Raw genomic sequence first — 22,541 nt, 5'->3', positions numbered from 1 at the left:
AACCTTGTTAGTGGATTCCTTTTGATGAACATGAGATGGATGAATTTAGAAAACACAACTCTCTATACCCTCTTTTTACTTTTTGTTATTTATATTAAATAAAGCAAAAATAGTAATTTCTGTCTATTTTCTGAATTATCCATGCAATAAAAAATACCCCGAAAATAAAAGTTCTCCAAATGCCCTGAAATTTAAATATGATTTTTTCTAGAATATTTGAGAATATCTAGCACTAAGAACACAGCAGGGGGAGCAAGCACCTGGCCACGAGAGTGGAGGGCGCGCCCTACCCCCTGGGTGCGCCCCCTGCCTCGTGGGCCCGTGGTGGCTCCCCTCCACTTATTCCAGCTACCACACACTCCTTCTCCCTCCCACAAACATCACTAACTAGCTCAAACCCGAGTCCAAGCTCATTTTGCTGCCATTTTCGATCTCCTTGCTCAAAGCACCTCTCACAAAACTGCTTTGGGGGATTGTTCCTTGGTATGTGACTCCTCCGTTGGTCCAATTAGTTTTTGTTCTAGTGTTTTATTCATTGCATATTTTTGCTACTTAGGTGACCCTGTTCTTGAGCTTGCATGTCAAATTTATGTGGTCAAAAGTAGTTTTGATGCATGATATTGTCTCTAGGCAATTTAGGAGTAGTTGATATCAATTTTGTTGAGTTTGGTTCACTTTATTTTGAAGTTACTAAAAATTTCAGAAATTTTTAGAAAAAGATGAAGAAATTTTTGAGGGGCTCATCGAGTCGAAGCTCGAAGGATAAGAAAAGTGAGGAGGATAAGAGGCCCAAATATAATCTCCCTCGCACTGCGGAGGTTCGGCCGTGTGAATGGCCTTGTGATAATTTCTTGAGAGCAGCCGGGATTTATGACGATTTCTATGAATTGGCTGAGAATGCAGGCCTCACCGCCTTCCTCCATGACCAACGCGAACAGTATCTCTTACTCACCAATATCTTTGTGCAAAACTTTCATTTCCATGCTAGGAGCTCACCACCTATGGTAGAATTTTATTTATATGATGAGCATAAGGAGATGTCACTTCGTGATTTTTGTCGGGTTTGTTTGATACCTTTTGAGGGTAGCATAGAGGAACCACATCATGATGATGTGGATGGGTTTATTGATACCATTGCTGTAGGGGAAACGAGGAAGGTTTCCGATGCACGAATTACTAGCATACATTTTCCTGTTTTACGTTACTTCGCAATATTTGCTAGTAGATGCTTAATTGGTTGCGGAAACTGTGGCAACCTTAGTGCCCCTGATATTGTTATTTTGTGCCATGCCTTGTTCCATGATGACACATCTAGTATGGGCACTATTGTTGCAAAGTGGTTAAATCTTAACCGTACTAAGGGCCCCGTCCTTGGAGGCATCTTCGCCTCGCTGCACACTTTAACATACCTATTAGGCATTATGAGAAGGAAAAGAAGTTGCTGCCTCCTGTTTATTTAGATTATAAGAGTATGGTAGCACATGATTTTATTGTTAAGAATAGGGAAAAGGCACTTAAGTACAAATTAATATTTGGTAAAAATCATCCTGAGACTATTACCTTGCCTGCTCCTTCCTTGTTTGATTTATCTGCAGGCAAGTACCTTGTTCCATTGGAGGCCATTCACGCCTACCGGAATCCTACATCAGCTACATAGCCAGAGCCGGAACCACAATTTGATCCTCCACGACAGTCTGATTACCAGTGGGATCCAGAGGTGATTGCCAACCAATGGCAATCCGAGGCTTCTTCACAGTACGATCCCAATTATTACTTTGGATATCCGCCAGGCCAACCGTGGCCATAGACCAACTCAGGGCAAAAGCCTAAGCTAGGGGGAGTACGTATTTCTCACCGACATTACATTCATGTTCACACACTCATTGCTAGTTGTCCGTGCTCATACTTTTTCATTGTATCATCCATGCTAGTTTATTTTCCTTTTTTATGCTTTCTTCTTGTGTGTGTTAATAAGCCTTAAGAAAAACAAAAAAATTAGTTGTAGCTTTTAATTAGTTTACTTTCCACGCTTGTAGTAGTAATTAAAAATAAAACCCAAAAAGATTTCTCGTTCTTCTTTTGCTTGTTGGGAGCTTTCCCGTGTAAATAGTTTTATTTCTTTTCTTGTTCTTTGGGGGTCAATAGGAGAAGACCATAATGAAAATGTTGAGTGGCTCTTATATGCATTATTGTTGATCTAACAAAGAGCCCATATTACCTTGTCTTCTCTCTTGAATTGAATGCCTGCAGATTCCAGCTTAGTCCAATGCACGTGCACTGTTATTATTATCCACACTATTCGGTTGTGCAAGTGAAAGGCAATAATGATGATTATATGATGAACTTATTGAGATGAGAAAAGCTGGTATGAACTCGACCTCTCTTGTTTTTGTAAATATGATTAGTTCATCGTTCCTGATTCAGCCTATTATGAATAAACATGTTTGCAATGATAATTAGAGATTATGGTTGCTTATGCCATGCTTAATTAGCTAGGAGCTTATAATGGTTTACCTTGCGTGCCAACATGCTATTAAAATGATTGTGATGTGGTATGATAGAGTGGTATCCTCTTTTGAATGATTCGAGTGGCTTGACTTGGCACATGTTCACGCATGTAGTTGAAACAAAATCAACATAGCCTCTACAATATTTATGTTCATGGTGGATTATATCCTACTCATGCTTGCATTCGGTGTTGATTAATTTTAATGCATGTTCATGACTGTTGTCACTCTCTAACTGGTCGCTTCCCAGTGTTTTGCTAGCCTTCACCTGTACTAAGCAGGAATACTGCTTGCGCACCCGATTCCATAAACCCCAAAGTTATTTCATATGATTCCACCATACCTACCTATATATGGTATCTACCTGCCGTTCCAATTAAATTTGTATGTGCCAAACTCTAAACCTTCAAATAAACATTCTGTGTTTGTATGCTCGAATAGCTCATGTATCAACTAGGGATGTCCGTATCTTCCATGTTAGGCGGGTTATTCTCAAGAGGAGTGGACTCCGCTCCTCACTCACGAGAAAATGGCTGGTCACCGGGATGCCCAGTTCCATGCTTTATGCAAATAAAATCAAAATAATTGCAAACAAAACTCCCCCGGGACTCTTGTTAGTTGGAGGCACTCGTTGTTTCGAGCAAGCCATGGATTGATGCTTGTTGGTGGAGGGGGAGTATAAACTTTACCATTCTGTTTGAGAACCGCCTATAATGTGTGTAGCATGGAAGATATCGCCATCTCTTGGTTGTTATGTTGACAATGAAAGTATACCATTCAAAATATTATTCATATCTATTTCAAAACCGAGCTCTGGCACCTCTACAAATCACTGCTTCCCTCTGCGAAGGGCCAATCTATTTACTTTCATGCTGAGTCATCATCCTCTTATTGAAAAGCACCAGTTGGAGAGCACCACTGTCATTTGCATTCATTGTTGTTAGTTTACATTGAGTATGACTTGACTAGATCTCTTTTACCATGAATTACAATGTCTAGTCTGTCCTTGATCTTTAAAGGTGCTCTGCATGTATGTTTTGCGGTCTCAGAAAGGGCTAGCGAGATACCATCTTGTTATATCATATCATGATTGTTTTGAGAAAGTGTTGTCATCCGAGATTTATTATTATTGCTCGCTAGTTGATTATGCCATTGATATGAGTAAATATGAGACCTAAATGTTATTGTGAATATGGTTAGTTCATAATCTTTGCTGAAAATCTGAATGTTGGATTTACATATTTACAACAACAAGCAAACAGAGTTTGTTAAAGTTTTCTTTATCACTTTCAGTTTATCAACTGAATTGCTTGAGGACAAGCAAAGGTTTAAGCTTGGGGGAGTTGATACGTCTCCGTCGTATCTACTTTTTCAAACACTTTTGCCCTTGTTTTGGACTCTAACTTGCATGATTTGAATGGAACTAACCCGGACTGACGTTGTTTTCAGCAGAATTGTCATGGTGTTATTTTTGTGCAGAAATAAAATTTCTAGGAATGACCTGAAAATCAACGGAGAATTATGTTGGAATATATAAAAAATACTGGAAGGAAGATCCACGTCAGGGGGGCCTCCACCTGTCCACGAGGGTGGGGGCACGCCCTACCCCCTGGGCGCACCCCCTGCCTCGTGGGCCCCCTGACGCTCCACCGACCTCAACCCTAACTCCATATATTCTCTTTAGGGGAAAAAACTAGAGAGAAGGATTCATCGCATTTTACGATACGGAGCCGCCGCCAAGCCCTAAACTCTCTCGGGAGGGCTGATCTGTAGTCCGTTCGGGGCTCCGGAGAGGAGAATCCATCGCCATCGTCATCATCAACCTTCCTCCATCACCAATTTCATGATGCTCACCGCCGTGCGTGAGTAATTCCATCGTAGGCTTGCTGGACGGTTATGGGTTGGATAAGATTTATCATGTAATCGAGTTAGTTTTGTTAGGGTTTGATTCCTAGTATCCACTATGTTCTGAGATTGGTGTTGCTATGACTTTGCTATGCTTAATGCTTGTCACTAGGGCCCGAGTGTCATGATTTCAGATCTGAACCTATTATGTTTTCATCAATATATGAGAGTTCTTGATCATATCTTGCAAGTTTATAGTCACCTATTTTGTGTTATGATCCGTTAACCCCGAAGTGATAATAATCGGGATACTTACCGGTGATGACCATAGTTTAAGGAGTTCATGTATTCACTATGTGTTAATGCTTTGGTCCGGTACTCTATTAAAAGGAGGCCTTAATATCCCTTAGTTTCCAATAGGACCCCGCTGCCACGGGAGGGTAGGACAAAAGATGTCATGCAAGTTCTTTTCCATAAGCACGTATGAGTATATTCGGAATACATGCCTACATTACATTGATGAATTGGAGCTAGTTCTGTGTCACCCTAGGTTATGACTGTTACACGATGAAGCGCATCTGGCATAATTCTCTATCACCGATCCATTGCCTATGAGCTTTCCATATACTGTTCTTCGTTTATTTACTTTTCCGTTGTTATTGTTATCATCACTACAAAACACCAAAAATATTACTTTTGCTACCGTTACCTTTTACCACCATTACCACTACTATCATATTACTTTGCTACTAAACACTCTGCTGCAGATATTAAATTTCCATGTGTGGTTGAATTGACAACTCAGCTGCTAATACTTGAGAATATTCTTTGGTTCCCCTTGTGTCGAATCAATAAATTTGGGTTGAATACTCTAACCTCAAAAACTGTTACGATCCTCTGTACTTGTGGGTTATCACGCATATGCCGCTCGCCGTCGGCTTGCTCCTGACGGAGCCAGTGCGCCTTCCAACACTCAAGGTGGGCCGCCTCCTGCGCCGGTGTCGTGGCGTAGTGGACAGAAGGCGCGCTCACCAACTCATGGTATTGGCCCGTCCACGTGTAGGCCTCCTCCGGCCAAGTGGGTGGAGGCGGGGAGCGCTTTCGTGTCGGCTTCGGCTCCGGCTTGGTCTCGACGGGCGACGGCGATGGCGTAGGCGGGACGAAGAGCGGGGTGTGGACGGAGTCCCCCACCGCAGACAGGGCAAGGGCTTGCTCTAGCCCATCCCAGTGTGTGTCCTCCTCGAGACGGCTAGCCTCTAGCGCGTGTTGCAGAGCCTCCTCGAGGGCGGCTTGGTACTCCGCCTCCGCCTCCATTTCCTCTGGCTCTACCCGCGGGGGCGGCGGTGGAAACGGCGGCGGCGCCTACACGTCGTTGCTCCTCGTGTTCGAGGGCAAACTAAGCCTCCCAGTTGGGAGAGTTGGTGGCGTACTCGGGCATCCGTCGCTGCTCCGGCGTGAGCTGCGCGCGGCGCCTGAGCACCTCCTCTTCGTGCGCCCGCTGGGTCCGTGGAACCGCCGGCACCGGGATCCGGTGCGGATCCAGGTGCCAGTTGTGCGGCAGCGTGACATCGGGGTAGGGCTGCGGCTGCCTGTACTCCTAGTGCCACCTCGCTTGGTGCACCGGGATGTGTAGGCGCCGGCGACCTGGGTGGAAACGCGCCGGCGCCGGACGAAGAGGGGGGAGGAGCACTGGAGGACGAGGCGCCGGGGGTGCCCTTGCCGCTGCTGCTACCGAAGAGGCCCATCGCTTGCTAGGGTTTGCTGTCGCCAGTGAGGAAGCAAAGGGAATGGTAGGGGGCTAGATGTGGATGGAAGTGAGGCAGCCCCCCGCCACACGCGTGGCTAAAAAAGGACACTTCCACTAGTTGACTAGTGGGCCCGCTATCAATTATCGTCATAAATAAGACGACGAGCGGTAGTTGGCTGGCCTACAGGTGGAGCCACGACGGATGCCGAGAAGACGCGCGGCGCGCCCGCGCCGACACATTTCAGGCGCAATTTTGAACCAGAAATGGATCGGCGCGGACGCCATGCGAATGAGATTTGGGCTTGGATTGTTGCGTTGGGCCTTCATTTTTGTCCGCGTCGATCGAAACGGACGCAGACGAACAAAATGGATCCCTTCATTGGAGTTGCTCTTATCATAGGCCATTGAACGCCATAGCCACCTCTGCATTTTTTCTAAGCGCTGGGTAGGATAGCTGTCAAACGTCCTGCTGCCAAAAAAATGTCTCTTTTTCCTTTTCCCCCTTCTTATTCTCCAAGCTTCATCTTCTCTGGTACTTCTTTTCTGCAAAACATGACCTCTTTGGCCCTTTTGTTACATCATCAAGACGAACGATTGGTAGAAAATTTCTAGGCTATTAAATTTATATTTTGATGGAATGATGGGTTGTCTCTTATTAAACACTGGTTTTTAGGTTGCTAAGCTTAATTTCATATGTTAGCAATAGAGTTGCACATGTGCCGGTCGCGGTGGCGAGTAGTACAAGACTAAAATTGACTTGTCCATTTGAGTCACCCGCGAGAACTTACCGAGACCTGGTGGAGTCACTATCATCAGCCACGCAAAGGGTAGTACTCCCTCCGTTTTAAAAAGCTTGTCTTAGATTTGTCTAAATAAAAATCAAGCTAACACTAAATGTGTCCGTATCTAGACAAACTTCCAAGCGTAGGCTAATACTTAACTCGTAACGGAAACTCGGTGTCTCACTCACACTCCATTCCTGCAACCTCGTTTCGTCCGGCTTTATTAATGAATTAGCACCGCATCGATGGACCGCACTGCGCGGCTACACATGTTGCACCCTCGATCAGTTGCATTTCAATTCGATTGATCGCTTGATGCTGCACGCCAAGGTATAGGGCTTAAGTTAGCATGCTTGCATGCACCTAATCTTTCAGGCCGCTGCAGAATTGCTCACAGCTTTCGATTCAGTTAAGCGTCCTCCTGTTGCTTTCGTTACGCACTTAATTAATCTTTGCACTGTCCATAATAGGCACAGTTTGCACTAAACACGCGTTGATCAAGATCAGAATGGTATGATTTGCATCCACCCAACTAACATTTCAGGCCTAATTAACTACACAAGCTAATCCAACATTTATGCGATTAGCGTGTGGATGCAGACATACTACATGGAGTTCAAGGACGTGCACGTTTTGCCCGTTTGCGTCACCCCTGTGCCTGAAATTTGGCCACCGTTTTCCAAAAATGGATAATTTACGCGGTGCCACGGCGACGCCCCTGGTTGGTGGCGGCGGACAGACGCAGAGTGCACTCCGACAGAATCTTGGCTGGCTTTCACCGGCCAGCATCACATACATACATTTTGGCCATTACACTACAAGCTCCAATGGCCATCGTTATCATACCATGAGGAGTAGATGGTTGCGGTTGCACCGATGAGTGGCTAATATTAGAGCATCTACAACTAGACGACTCATATTCATTTCGGACAAATGAGCAGCCTGACAAGTCCCTAATCAAACAGACAAAAAAACATTGTCCAATCAAACCGGACAAACACAACTCAACGTTTAGACTGATCGACACTCATACATAACTCATATCTGGGGTGGATATGAGACAATCGGATGCGCCCACTACGTACGACTGGCAGCAAGGGCCCGCACCAAATCGCTTGAAGATGACCCTCTCCTTATCCAATCTATCATGTTTCTCTCCTCTTTCCGGCCTCGTCCGCACAGTCACCACCGTAACTCTGGCGCCATCGATACTCCGCCACCGTCCCTAACCCACACTGCTTGCACCGAAAACCCCAATCACACAACGCCTCCGACGACCGTGCAGCCATCGAATGCCACCCCGCTACGTCCAACTCCTCTGGACATACACCTCGCGCTATATGTGTTTGATGAAATGCCTAAACATAGTTTTTATTCTTTTGATCATTTGTGGGTCACCGATGGATTCATCGTTGAATGATGGTTATGGAAACACAGAGTTCATCGAATTGTCGGATTTGAATGACGGAGATGCTGAAATGACTATGATAATGAGGATCCAAAAAAAATTTGAGAAGGAAGAGGAACATGTACTGAATTTCAAGGGTTCGATAATGGGCCAGAGAGTAATTCCCCGTGATAGGATCACTGACGCACGACTTGTACACGGACTACTTCACATTGGACCCAACATATCATGAAGGTTTCTTTCGACGTCGTTTTCGGATGAGCAATCTTTGTTCTTGCGCATAATGATTGTCGTGGAGAAGGCTAATGACAACTTTTAAGCTGAGAATAGATGCATCGACAACATCGACATCAACATGCGGACATGCAACTTCTCGATGATCGATCTCGTGGAGTATATATGGATCCATGTTGAAAATCACTGAACTACACTTTTTATGTTTCAATTATGCACTATGAACAAATTTTATGCTCGGATTATATTTGGACTATTTATTTTTATGTAAGAATAATTCGTAGTCGTGTGCGCTACTCATTGTTTGTGTGTGATGCTCAGTGTGCATGTGTTTGCATGGATATGAGTTTCAAAGGTAAGGTTACAAATGCGAACATTTGAGGACCGGGCTGACGCTTTCCGTAGTCGTGTCCGCGGTTTGCTCAGTCCGGTGTAGATGTTGTTAATGGCGCACCGAGTCACCAACTGTGCTCAGCTCAGCTCATACGTGTCTCAAGTGTGCTTATGCTCATTACAGTATGGCATTTTTAGGTTGTGTGTTTAGCTCGTTCGGTGAATCCTGGAAGACCAACGACTAGTTTCGTCCGTCGTCCAACAAATTTCATTTGTATTATCACTTCATTTGCATAAACAACCACCAATTTCATTTGTAGTATTTTGTTCGAGCCTAGCCGTCATCTACTCATTATCACTTCACTTCATTGTTCCTACATATCTTTATTTGTAGTATTTTGTACGTGGTACTTTGCTGGAGCCCCCTGGCAGATCGGCGTGGTTTGCTTGCCTCGTCAGGCGTCACTTCCACTCCTGCGTGTCGCAGGGGAGGCAGGCTTCTTGGGCGATGGCGGTGATCTGGACGCCGGTGTCGTAGACCTCGCCGGCGTGCCACTGGCTCGGCAGGACTTCATGTTCGGCATAGACCCATGCCCCGTCGAACCCGCTGGTCACCACCGCCCTCAGCTGCAGTGGCCCCGGTGGCGCCTCGCTCGTGCTCCACGCCGGCCCGTGGTCTCGTGTCAGGGACGTCCAGCTCGACGACGAACCGACCTGCGCGACGTCGACCTCGACGATGTCGGTCTGGCCGCCCTGGTAGAGGATCGTGATGGCGAGCTCGCTGGGCGCGCGGCTCCGCTCATCCACCCGCAGCGAGAGGTTCTTGCCCTCGTACACGCACGGCACCCTGCACATTCGCGGCAGCGTTGACAATCTTGAGTTTAGCTCTTTCCAATCTCCGTGCTTCGAGACAAATAAATGAGAGGGGGCTTTGGATTACCTCTTGTACTCGACGTCGACGGCGCCGAGCTTGGCGAGCCGCCCAGCCATGCCGGGGCGGGCCATGGCAGCGAACGCCGGGCTGCTCAGCACGAGGTCGGTGTCGTTCGTCTTCGTCCTGGCGCGGTCGGTGACGACGACCTTCACGCCGGCGGTAGCGCAGAGCTCCTCGTCCTTGCACCGCACCTGGAAGCACGCGCCGCAGCCGACGCCTTGTCTGTACAGGGCCGGGCCGGCCCCGGCGAGCAGGTCGCCGTTGAGGGACGCGGCCGCCGCGCCGTACCCGCAGCAACCGGCTGCAAGACACCACAATCGAACAATCAGAATCATGCATGGGCCATGTATAGGTAGAAAGTAGAAACAGAGCATATGTATGCAGGTGTATGGATGGTACCGGCGAGGGTGAGAGACGAGGCGTAGTAGGCGGCTCTGGTGCGGTGCACGCAGCGGTCGCAGGCGGAGGTGAGCGGCGGGAGGGTGCAGAGGAAGAGGAGGAGCGGCAGCAGAAGGATGAGCAGCGAGAGACGGCCATCGTTGTTTCTTTTCTTTTCTTTTGTTGCGGGTGGTGGATCCTTGTGCGGTTGTGCCTGACGAGTGCTTATATATACCACCACCACGACCTGCTCACACTCAGGGTCTACAGCTACAACATCGGTGATCTTGTTAACTGACTTAATCGTGATCCGTTACTTACCTTCAGGGTTCAGGCTCAACAGTATAATTAGGTCAGCTTAGAGAGCTCGAGAGATTATTATGGGAACATATCTACACAAACGAAACAAAAGATTTTTTTAAAAATTATTTTTGAGAAAAGGCCTACATATTTTAAGCATCATATGTCTATACAAACACATCCATACAGGAAAAATGAAATTACATTCAAATCCTTGAGTGCGTCGGAGTCTTCTTTCTTCTATATCCACCGGCAGTGTGCCGGAGCATAGCTCGATGTCGCCTCTAGGCCTCCGTCTCAGCAGAGTAAACTTTTTGAAACCCAGAAACTTGTAGAAGCGGTGGCCCGGAAGTCGTCGAAGCAAACGAGCAAACGCCGACGACTACGATCTGCAAAGCATCGCCACCCCGAAAAAGAAAACACCAGTAAGAGCCTGTAGAAACTCTGAGGACCACAAAAGGTGGTCGAATCCAGATGGATCCATCAAAACCTAAACTGGACAAATCTTGGTAGTCAAAAAATACGTTCCACACGCCCTCTGTCGAGGATAAGCACACAAAGGGACGGGAAAAAAGAGGGCAGATATCTTACACTCTTAAAAAGTTGATCACAATTCTCTCAACATGCAAAGTATCCACCTCAACATCCCCACTAAGCCATGCATTTAAATCTTCTCTCCCACTAAGCCATGCAAAATCTATCACATAAACGAACTTATAGATTATAATTATTTTTCTATTAGTCTATGCATGCAATGTTGCCACATCATACATGATGTAAGTCCTTCACATTTTTTGTTCTAAATTATATTTTAACAGTAATTCAAAAGATTTTATTCTATTTTAGACACTTTTTTATTGATTGTGAAGCTTATATTTGTTTACATTAGATTTAGTTATTTTTTAGCAAATATTTACATATTTAAAAAAAAAGTTACTGCAGCAATGCGCGGGGCATCATCTATTTATTCCTAGACTAGAACAACACCACCGCTTTGCCGTACCAGCCAAACTCGAAAGCTTTCTAAAGAAAACCTGAAAAGAAAAATACCCATGTCGTTTGCACGCACAGATGCCTCGGGAAGCCGGGTAAGACAATCTGGGTTATTGGCAGAATTAGCACCGCACCGATCGATCGCACTACGTCAATTCGATTTATCACTTGATGCTGCACGCAAGGTATTGGGCGCTTAATTTAGCATGCATGCACCTAATCTTTCAGGCCGCTGCAAAATTGCTCAGAACTTTCGAGTCAGTAAAGCGTCCTCCTGTTGCTTTCGTTACGCATTAATTAATCTTTGCGATTTCCTGAAAAGGCACAGTTTGGACTGAACACGCGTAGATCAAGATCAGAATGGTCTGATTTGCATCCACCCAATTAAAATTAGGCCTAATGAACTACTCAAGCTATTCCAACATTTATGCGATTAGCGTGTGGATGCAGACATACTACATGGAGTTCAAGGACGTGCAGTTTTGCTCGTTTGCGTCACCCCTGTGCCTGAAATTTGTCCACTGTTTTCCTAAAATGGATAATTTACGCGGTGCAACGGCGCCGCCCCTGTTTGGTGGCGGCGGACAGACATACAATGCACTCCCGAGAGAATCTTGGCTGGCATTCACCGGCCAGCACCACATACATACATTTTGGCCAGTACACTACAAGCTCCAATGGCCATCGTTATCATACCGTGAAGACTGAGGAGTAGATGGTTGTAGTTGCGCTCATGAGTGGCTAATGTTAGATAATTTACAACTAGACGTCTCATATTCATTTCGGACGAACGAGCAGCCTGACGGGTCATTGACCGGACAGAAAAACGTTGTCTAATCGAACCAGACAAACACGGCTCCCATATACAAAGCTCATATCTGGGGCGAATATGAAAATGTCCGGACATGTCCACTACATAAGACTGGCAGCAAGGGCTCGCGCCAAATCGCTTGAAGATGATCCTCTCCTTATCCAATCTATCCCGTTTCTCTCCTATTTCATGCCTTCTTCTGCACAGTTGCCACCGTAGCTCTGCCGTCATGCTTTGCCGCCGTCCCTTACCCACAACACTTGCATCGGAGGCCCCAACCCACAACGCCTTTGACCGTGCGGCCATCGAACGACACCTCAGTATGTCCAACTCCTCTGGACATACACCTTGCGCTCTATGTGTTCGATGAAATACCCGAACAATTTTTTTATTCTTTTGGGGGGCGTTTGGTTACCTGCATCGTTTTTTGCACTTTGCATACTTGTCTCAGTTGGGCCTGGTTGATCATATGCAGGCAAAAAACCAACATCCGCATGTTGATTGGTTGCCTGCATACCCTCTTTCTGCATTGTAGCAACACCTCTACGCGTTGTGTTTGGTTGCTCGCATTGGTTGTGCTCATACTAATGCATGTTGTTTGGTTGCATACACTGGATATGATTAAGAATTAACAACTACACATAACACACAATGTTACACTAGAGGTGCCTCGGCGACAGAGATGGGCGGCGGTCGCGGCGCCGCGTCCGACACGACAAGCCCGGAGTCGCGGGCGAGCATTCCCATCGGCGGTGCAGTGAACTAGTTGCTAGCACCGCCGCCGCTGAGAAAGTCAGTGTGGAGTAACGAATAGGAGGACATTGATGCAGAGGATGATGGAGAAAAAATGCAGTGTGCGCGCCATGGCGGCCTCAGTGTAGTAGGACGCTAAGGAGAAGGCTGAAAAGAACGACGATGACGACCGCACCAGTGTAGTAGGATGCGAGCGAGGAGGCCGAGAGGAACGACGTTGGCGATGGCTTCAGTGTAGCAGGACATCGAAAAGGAGACCGAGGGAAACGACATGGGAGAGGTGGTTGAGAGGAACACGCCGCCGATGGCGCTAGTGCAACAGCATGTGGGAGAGAACGACGATGGTGACGGCGCCAGTGTAGTAAGACACAAGCAAGGAGGCGAAGAGGATTGACGCCGGCGATGGCTTCATTGTAGCAGGACATGGGAGAGAATGTAGAGACAAACGACGCCGGCGGTGGCGCTAGTGCAACAGCACGCGGGAGAGGAATTCGAGAGGAGAGACGTCGGTGGTGACACGTGTGTAGCAGGACACCGGAGAGGAAACCGAGATTAAGGACTGTCATTAACACCATACATATGCGTATATACTTTTCACGAGGAAGAAGTTACATCTAATCATCTATGATGGTTGAAACAGAAAATGCGCAACACGAAGGTCGTGTAAAACTATAAGATAAAGCTACTGGTCAAAGGAAATTTCAAACGGTCGACCGTGCGCGACGAATTTGAAAAAAATCCATCCAAAATAGCTCCAAACATGAACACGAAATTAAGTATTTACGGTCAACGAAACTTTAAACCAATAGCAAAAATGGAAGAGCTTTTTTCGATTTGATGCATCGTTGTGTAGATTAGAAGGGACTAATAAATGAACCAGGTTAGGAGTTAAACCAACACACCACGTGCAAACTCACATACACCTGTGCATGAGAACGAACTAGGCTGCATCCATCGAGCCACCCACGTGCGCTCGCCTGCATCGCTCGGGCCTAGCTGAGGAAAACAGCCAAATCGAGCATTCCCAGGGATGCAGACTCAGAGGTGCTTTAAAGTTCGTGCTATGCTAGCCCAACAGTGAATGCGAGCAACCAAACAGGCCAAATCCTTCCTGCTGAACCTAATGCAGGTAACCAAACGCGTCCATGATCATTTGTAGGTCACTGATGGATTCATCGTCGGATGATGGCTATGAAAACACATACTTTGGTGAATTCATATACAAAGAGTTCATCTAATTGTCGGATTTGCACGACGAAGATGCTGAAATGATGATGATAATGAGCATCCTAAAAGAAATTGAGAAGGAAGAGGAACACGTATTGAACTTCAAGGGTTTGATAAAGGGCCGGCGAGTTATTCCCCATGATAGGATCGCTGACGCACGATTTGTACACAGACCACTTCACATTAGACCCAACATATCATGAAGGTTTCTTCCGACATCGCTTCCGGATAAGCAAGCTTTGTTCTTGCACATAATGACTGCCGTGGAGAAGGCTAATGACAACTTTAAGCTGAGAATAGATGCATCGACAACTCGACAACAACATGCAAACATGCAACTTTTCAATGATTTGTGGAGTATATATGGATCCACGATGAAACTCACTGAACTACGCTTTTTATGTTTCAGTTATGCACCATGAACAAATTTTATGCTTGAATAATATTTGGACAATTTATTTTTATGTAAGGATAATTCGTAGTCGCGTGCGTTACTCATTGTTTGTGTGTGATGCTCAGTGTACATATGTTTGCATGGATATGAGTTTCAAAAGTAAGGTTACAAATGTGAACATTTGAGGACCGGGCTGACGCTGCCTACAGTCGTGTCCACGTCGTACATGCTCTTAATGGCGCACCAAGTCCCCTACTGTGCTCAGCTCAGTTCATACGTGTCTCAAGTGTGCTTATGCTCATTAGAGCATCTTCAACAGCCGCGCCAAACTAGCGTCGCGCCGCAAAATTCCCCGTTTTAGCGCGCGCACAACCGGAATAGTTGCTCCAGCGGGCGCGAAAAAACAGCGCGCGCGGCATATGTAGTTCAGCGCGCGGGCCGAAACTCAATCGCGTGCCGCTTATTTGCTACGCCTGCTACTGCGTGCTCGCTCGCACCTCCCACCCCCCATCCAGCCGCGCCGCCGCCGCCGACCGCGCCACCCGGCGACCGTTTCGGCGCTTCCCCGGCCTATCCCCGCCCCGCGGCGGCTTCTTCAGCCCCCCCTCTAGTCCCGCCGCCCCTCGCGCGCGTCCGTCCTCCGACGAACAGCGCCCGCGCGCTCGCTGCCGCTCGGCGCCCGCAAGGTGTTCGACAAAACGCCTAGAAGGTATGTATTGCTCAAAAGCCATGAATTTCGTGCATGTTGATTGTAGTTTTTATAGCATAGTATTGAACATTGTAGATGAGTTCGTCGTATGATTCTTCCGAAGAAGAATTTGATATGAAAGAGGAGCAGGATCTTGCAATAATCCTAGCTATGCATATCAATAAAAAACCGAAGCACGGTAGTTCGGTTATGGGTCGGCAGAAAATTTGGAGGGATAGGATTGATGCCCACAACAGATTGATCAGGCATTATTTTGCGGAGAATTCCACATACCCCGAGTCGTATTTTCGTCGCTGGTTTAGGATGAGCACCGAGTTGTTCAGGCACATTGCAGAGAAACTAGCGAGCCATGACCGCTTTTTTCAGCAAAGGAGGAATGCCGCCGGAGAGCTCGGGCATAGCACTTTTCAGAAGGTGACAGCCGCTTTGCGTATGTTGGCATACGGTATACCGGCTGATCTAGTTGATGATCACTAGGCTACGGGTGAGAGCCAAGCCATCATGTGTGTCAAGCGCTTCGCAGTCAGAATTGTGCAAATGTTTGACGAGGAGTATTTGAGATCTCCCAGTGCAATTAAACTGTTTGTTGTGTTTAATTGCACTATTTGTTATGTTTAATTGCACTATTTATTGTATTGGATGATAAACTGTTTGTTTGAGTCATAATAACGAAATTGAACTATTTATTTTGATTTATTTTTGTTTGTATTTAATTTTTTTGCTTCTATTTTGGAATGCATATGTTGTTTGTGCGAGAGTCGCGCGCGCTGAATTTTTGCGCGGCTGCTGGAACCAGCGCTGCACGCCGCGCCAAACCAGGCGATGGGCGCGCGGCAAAGCTGTTTTTTGCGCGCAGCGCGTTCGGCGTCTGTTGGAGATGCTTTTACAGTATTGCATTTTAAGTTTTGTGTTTAGCTCGTTCAGTGAATCCTGGAAGACCAACGACTAGTTTCGTCCATCGTCCAACAAATTAATCTCGCCACGAACAACCCCAATGGAGCTCGGCGCCCATGAATGAAAATCGCTATGTCTTAGAGGCACAAAAAACATCATTGCCGAAAGCAACGGAGTATGAATCCTGCGGCACGCCGACTTGCGACGTTACCCGTTGAGAAAAGCCACCGGATTTTGTAGTATGTTTTGCGATTAGCCTGTGGATGCAGACATACTACATGGAGTACAAGGACGCGTGCGTTTTGCTTGTGTGCGTCACCCCTATGCCTTAATTTTGGGCACCTTTTTCCAAATATGCATGGATGATTTACATGGTGCGACGGCGCAGCCCCTGGTGGGTGGCTGCAGACAGACGTATAGTGCACTGCGAGAGAATCTCGGCTGGCTTTCACTGCCAGCACCACGCATATATTGGGCCAGTAGGGAAAGTTTCAGGTGATAGAGTGATACAGGATTCTGGGTCGTTGGATCTCAAATCCGATCCAACGCATCTAAGAGGTTGTTGTACCTATGCGCAATTCCTGAACTTCTGAGGGGCTCCTTTGCAAAATGTTATAGAGCCACCTTAGAGTCATTGGATCTGATATCCAACGTCTCTAGGAGCTCGTATCGTGGTAGCATCTCAGTGCGGGAGCACCTGATATTCTCCTCATTACCATATGTGAGGAGTAGATGATTGCAGTTGCACTGATGACTGGCCAGTGTTAGAGCATCAACAACTGGACCTCCTATATTTGTTCCAAACGTCCGAGTGGCCTGGCCGATCACAATCTGAACAGAAAAACGATGTCCAACTGGACCGAGCAAACTTGGCCCAAAACATTTGGTTGACTGACACTCCCCATACCCAGCACATGAGATGGATATGAGGACGTCTGGACCGTCTGCTATGTAGCACTGATCGCAAGCGCCTGCGCCAAATCGCTTGGACGTCTCTCTTCTTACCGGACATGTCCTCTTCCTTTCCCCCTTTTTGCCTAGTCCGCACGGCCGCCATCATAGCTCCGTCGTCATTGTTGCTCCTCCGCCATCCCTAACCCACAGCGCTGCCACCGGAGGCCCCAACCCACAGCGCCTTCGACCAAGCCATCACCTGATGCTGCCCGGTACGTCCAACTCCTCCAGACAAACACCTCGCGCTCTATGTGCTCGATGAAATATTCGAGCAATTTTTTTTGGTAATTTGTAGGTCACTGATGGATTCAATGTCGAATAATGGCTATGGAAACACGGACCTTGGCAAATTCATATACAAAGAGTTCATCGAATCATTGGATTGAACGATGAAGATGCTGAAATGATGATGACAATGACGATTAATGTGCATGTGTTTGCATGGATTTGAGTTTTTAAAAGTAGAGATTGTGGTTGTTGCTGAACCGATGTCCCGCACCCCCTGGTTTTCCAGCTCGAGCGACCGCACTGGCATCCCTTCGAGCCGCCGCCGGGAAAGACTAGTATGGTCTATGGGGCCACTCTAGATCCCCCAGGTGCAATGGCTAGGAACCGGTGGCTATGGCTGGGGCGTTACAATTGGTACCAAAGCCAACCCTCGTGGTTACACGAACATGTGCGGGTCAGGTGCGCGTGCATGTGGTGTATGGCACTTCTGGCCCGTTGTGGCACACGGCATGGCACATGTGCCGGACTGGACGCACATACGTGTGCCAAGAGGAAACGTTCCCGATTGGCCGATGAGGATGCCAATTCCTTTGAGTGGGGGTGTATGTGAGAGCCTGGCCTAATAGGAATGATAGACTACTCATATCAATAAGGGATTCCTTGTTTTTTGGTAGCTCATTTGGAAAGAACTACAAAGTTAAGCATGCTTGGCTTGGAGCGATCTGAGGATGGGTGATCGACCGGGAAGTTGGTCCCGGGTGTGCACGAGTGAGGGCGAAGTACACAGGAAAGACTAGTTGTTGGGGATATAACTATTTGTGTAAGCCGCCTAGGAGGGGCCGGGTTACGCAAAGGTGATTCATCATATGAAGCCCAAGATCAAGCATGAAGATGGTGGTTCAATAAAGGGTCTAAAGCCCACAGGCGACTTAAGGCCCATAGTGATAAACCGCCGTGATGGCATGACTTCTAAAGCAGGATTAACTAGTCACCAAGCCGGACACTGTTTATGAGCCGGTCGGGACTCTGTAGGCCGCAGGGCGTCAACCCGTGTATATAAGGGGACGACCCGCCGGCGGCTTAGGGCAAGTAACATCCAATCGAGAACCGGGCATAGCGTATCTCGCTCCCTGGTCATCAAAACCCTAGCAATACCAACCCAACTAGACGTAGGCTTTACCTTCATCGTAAGGGGGCGAACTAGTATAAAACCTCTCTCATGTCCCTTGTCCCGTTAACCCGGCCCTTTAAGCTTCCTAGTTGCGATGGCTCTACAACTAAGTCCTTGCAAGAGGACATCTGTCGTGACAATTCCACGACAGTTGGCGCCCACCATGGGGTCAGCGCACGGTGGATCTGAGTTCTTGAAGGGCAACTTCGAAGGGCTCAAGGGGTACGCTGTGGGCCGGATGACCAAGAGTCGTCGCGGCAAGATCTACATCGACGACGAAAGCTGGGGCCCCGACGCCGGCTCAATTGAGTACGAGTACCGGGTCCCTTTCGGCGGAATCCACGTCTTCATCAGCCGAATTGGTGAGCCAGGCCCTAAGCCGGACAACTGCACCAACCTCGTCGAGACGGCTCAGCGTGCGAGACCCTCCCGAGCTCAACCCGCCATGAAGCGTGCCTTCGTGGGTTGCATCCACAAAGGAGAACTTTCTGAAGTATCCGCAGACGACGGTGAGACAGCCGTCCACTTTGATGGTGATTCGTTCACTGATGAAATAGATTCGTTGCATCAACTGCAAGATGGCAGGCTTGGGGGCTGTTCTGATGGCAGCAGTATTCCGGACCCCTTTGAGCCGCCAAGCAGGGTAGGGATCTTTATGGCTGGTACTCAACCCGGCCAAAACTCTATGTCTGCGGCAGCAATAACGTCCGGGTCAGGAGCGGCCGGGGCAGGAGGCCCTGCGCGCCCGCCGGCTCAGGTGCTGATTGACCTCATGGACAAATTGGCGGCCCTGTTAACTGCCACGATTATTCCTGCAAGTCAAGATGAGCACGATGCAGAGGTGGCACAGGTACGTGAGGAAATAGCCCGGGCCAAGGAGGCCTTAGCGGCTGAGGATAACAGGTCGGTCACAGAACAGGCGGCTTTGGATGCATGGGCCCAACAGCTCCAGTCAGAGGCTTTTCGGCTTACGATGAGCCTGAACGCATCTAATGAGGTAATGAGGAGGAGACACCAGAAAACTCAATCCCATTTGCCTCCGGTTTATGATCCCCGGAACCTTTTCTCTACACCCGGAACCGGCCCTAGTAATCCGCCTGAGGCAAATCAATTCATAACATCCGGAGCAGGGGGACCGGTTTAGCCTCGGGTGATGGCACCTCCTCATATGAATATGGCCCCGCCCTGGTACGTACCGACACCGCCGGGTCACTTTTCTAACCCCATGGAGAACCTGATCGCAGCATCGGCACATTTGGCGGCTCTCCTAGTGGATGGCGACGATCCAACAGCGGTAGAGACGCGAAGGATCAGAGAACTTGTCCAGATGGATCTTGCTCAGCAGGAGGCTTATTCCTATAGTCGAGACAGGATTCATTCGACTCCTCGCCCAAGCCGGAGCCGAGTTACAGCAGGCATATGGAGTCAGAGGCCTTATCAAGCAACGCCCAGCGACGTAACCAGCCCGGCGGTTATAACCTGGTGCAGGACCGGATACGTCAGGAAGATGAGCGGGTGGCTCAACTGGCGGCTCAGCAGACGGCTCATCAAGCCTTCTCGGATTATCCAACGACTTCTGTTGAGGCAGGAGTAGCCACCAGAACCGGCGGTGTTCCTTGTTTGGTGCCGGCTTTACGTAATGTGCGTCTGCCTAAAAATTTCAAGGGACCCCGAAAGGTGCCAAATTACATGGCCGACTTACAGCCTGGGGCGTGGATCGAAAGCTATGAGATGGCCATGGAGCTGTTGGAGGTCAGCAACGCGGCAATGGCTAAGTATTTCACCATGACGTTGGATGGAACGGCCCGGACTTGGTTAAAGGGCCTGCCGCCTAATTCCATTAGCTCATGGGCAGAGTTAAAGGCCCGGTTCATTCAGAACTTCAAAGACACTTGCAAGCAATCTATGTCAATTGTGGACTTAACTAATTGTAAGCAAGAGGAGGGTGAATCTACCACTCATTGGGTGCGCTGGGTCAAGGAGATAATACATTCGTCTGACAAGATGGATGTCGGCTCTGCAGTCTTAATGTTGGAGAAAAATTGCTGATTTGAACCACTAAGACAGAAGCTGGGACGTCTCAAGCGTGATTGTAATGATATGGGTCGGCTGATGGCGGCTTTAGTCAAATACGCTGATTCTGATAGTACTAAGGATCCCGCGTCTGATGAGGAAAGGACAGGGAAGGGAAAGAAGAACAGCAATGGAAAGGGCCAGCAGCATAACCCGGCGAATCAAGGAGGCAATAAGCGTAAGGCCGATGGTAACCCGGAGTTTGTGGCCAACGCCAATGCACAGGGTAACAATCAGAGACGCAAGGGGAGGCCGCCCCCTCGATCTGGCGGGTCAGGTCCATCTCTTGTGCAGCTACTCAATGAACCATGTCTGAGACACAGCACCCGGGAAAGGCCGGCCACTCACTTATGGAAGGATTGCGCGATCATGAAGGCTTTCAAGAATTCCAACATGTTCGACGGCAATCATGGGTCGGGTGGTGGCTCAGGTGCCGGCGGTTTTCATGGCCCGGGTGGCGGTTCAAATTCCGGCTTTCAGGGAAATCAAGGTGGTTATAATCAGCAGCAGTCTGGTCAGGGAGGTCAGCAGCAGCAGCAGTCGGGTTATCAAAGCAATCCAAAGCAGCTGAATAGTGGACAGTATCATGTGTTCACCACTAGCTTATGCAAGCGAGACCAGAAGATTCATAAAAGGGTTGCGAACGCTGTTGAGCCGGCGGTTCCCCGTTATTTGAGGTGGTCAGAGCAGCCTATTGTGTGGAGCAGGGAAGATCACCCTCCCCGGGTTGACAATCCAGGTCAGTTAGCCTTGGTCGTAGCACCTCAAGTTGGTGGATATAAATTCACTAAGGTACTTATGGATGGAGGTAGTAGCATCAACATCCTCTATTATGAGACCTTTCGACGTATGGGGTTGACTGACAAAAATTTAAAGACATCCAACACCGTTTTCCATGGAGTGGTGCCTGGTAAGTCGGCATACCCAGTCGGCAAGATTGAGCTGGAAGTAGCCTTTGGAGATTGATACGTCTCCATCGTATCTACTTTTCCAAACACTTTTGCCCTTGTTTTGGACTCTAACTTGTATGATTTCAATGGAACTAACCCGGACTGACGCTTTTTTCAGCAGAATTGCCATGATGTTGTTTTATGTGCAGAAAACAAATATTCTCGGAATGACCTGAAACTCCACGGAACATCTTAGAAAAAACAATAAAAAATCCTCGCCAAAGATGAAGACCAGGGGGCCCACACCCTGTCCACGAGGGTGGGGGGCGCCACCCCCTCTAGGGCGCGCCCCCTACCTCATGGGCCCCCTGGACACCCTCCGACGCCAATTCCAACTCTATATATTCGCTTTCAGAGAGAAAAAAATCAAAGAGAAGAAATCATCGCGTTTTACGATACGGAGCCACCGCCAAGCCCTAAAACCTCTTGGGAGGGCTGATCTGGAGTCCGTTCGGGGCTCCGGAGAGGGGGATTCGTCACCATCGTCATCATCAACCATCCTCCATCACCAATTTCATGATGCTCACCGTCGTGCGTGAGTAATTCCATCGTAGGCTTGCTGGACGGTGATGGGTTGGATAAGATTTATCATGTAATCGAGTTAGTTTTGTTAGGGTTTGATCCCCAATATCCACTATGTTCTGAGATTGATGTTGCTATGACTTTGCTATGCTTAATGCTTGTCACTACGGCCCGAGTGCCATGATTTCAGATCTGAACCTATTATGTTTTCATGAATATATGTGAGTTCTTGATCCTATCTTGCAAGTCTATAGTCACCTACTATGTGTTATGATCCGGCAACCCCGAACTGACAATAATCGGGACCACTCCCGGTGATGACCATAGTTTGAGGAGTTCATGTATTCACTATGTGCTAATGCTTTGTTCCGGTACTCTATTAAAAGGAGGCCTT

General features: G+C 47.9%; 1 protein-coding gene across 1 annotated transcript in view; it reads right to left on the bottom strand.

Annotated features, from left to right (window-relative positions):
• Positions 1-9,173: 9,173 nt before the first annotated feature.
• The window catches only part of LOC123101761 (expansin-like A1), a 29,719-nt gene continuing 16,351 nt past the window's right edge, over positions 9,174-22,541 (bottom strand). Inside the window, exons 4-6 of the mRNA XM_044523064.1 lie at positions 10,190-10,415; positions 9,797-10,091; positions 9,174-9,703 (exon numbers count right to left, since the gene is read on the bottom strand). Coding sequence (XP_044378999.1) covers positions 9,319-9,703; positions 9,797-10,091; positions 10,190-10,415 — 906 coding nt within the window. The 3' untranslated portion in view covers positions 9,174-9,318. The remainder of the gene's footprint in view (positions 9,704-9,796; positions 10,092-10,189; positions 10,416-22,541) is intronic.

The sequence above is a fragment of the Triticum aestivum genome, chromosome 5A, assembly GCF_018294505.1.
Source record: "Triticum aestivum cultivar Chinese Spring chromosome 5A, IWGSC CS RefSeq v2.1, whole genome shotgun sequence".
Lineage (NCBI taxonomy): Eukaryota > Viridiplantae > Streptophyta > Magnoliopsida > Poales > Poaceae > Triticum > Triticum aestivum.
This window is presented reverse-complemented; position numbering and strand designations above follow the sequence as displayed.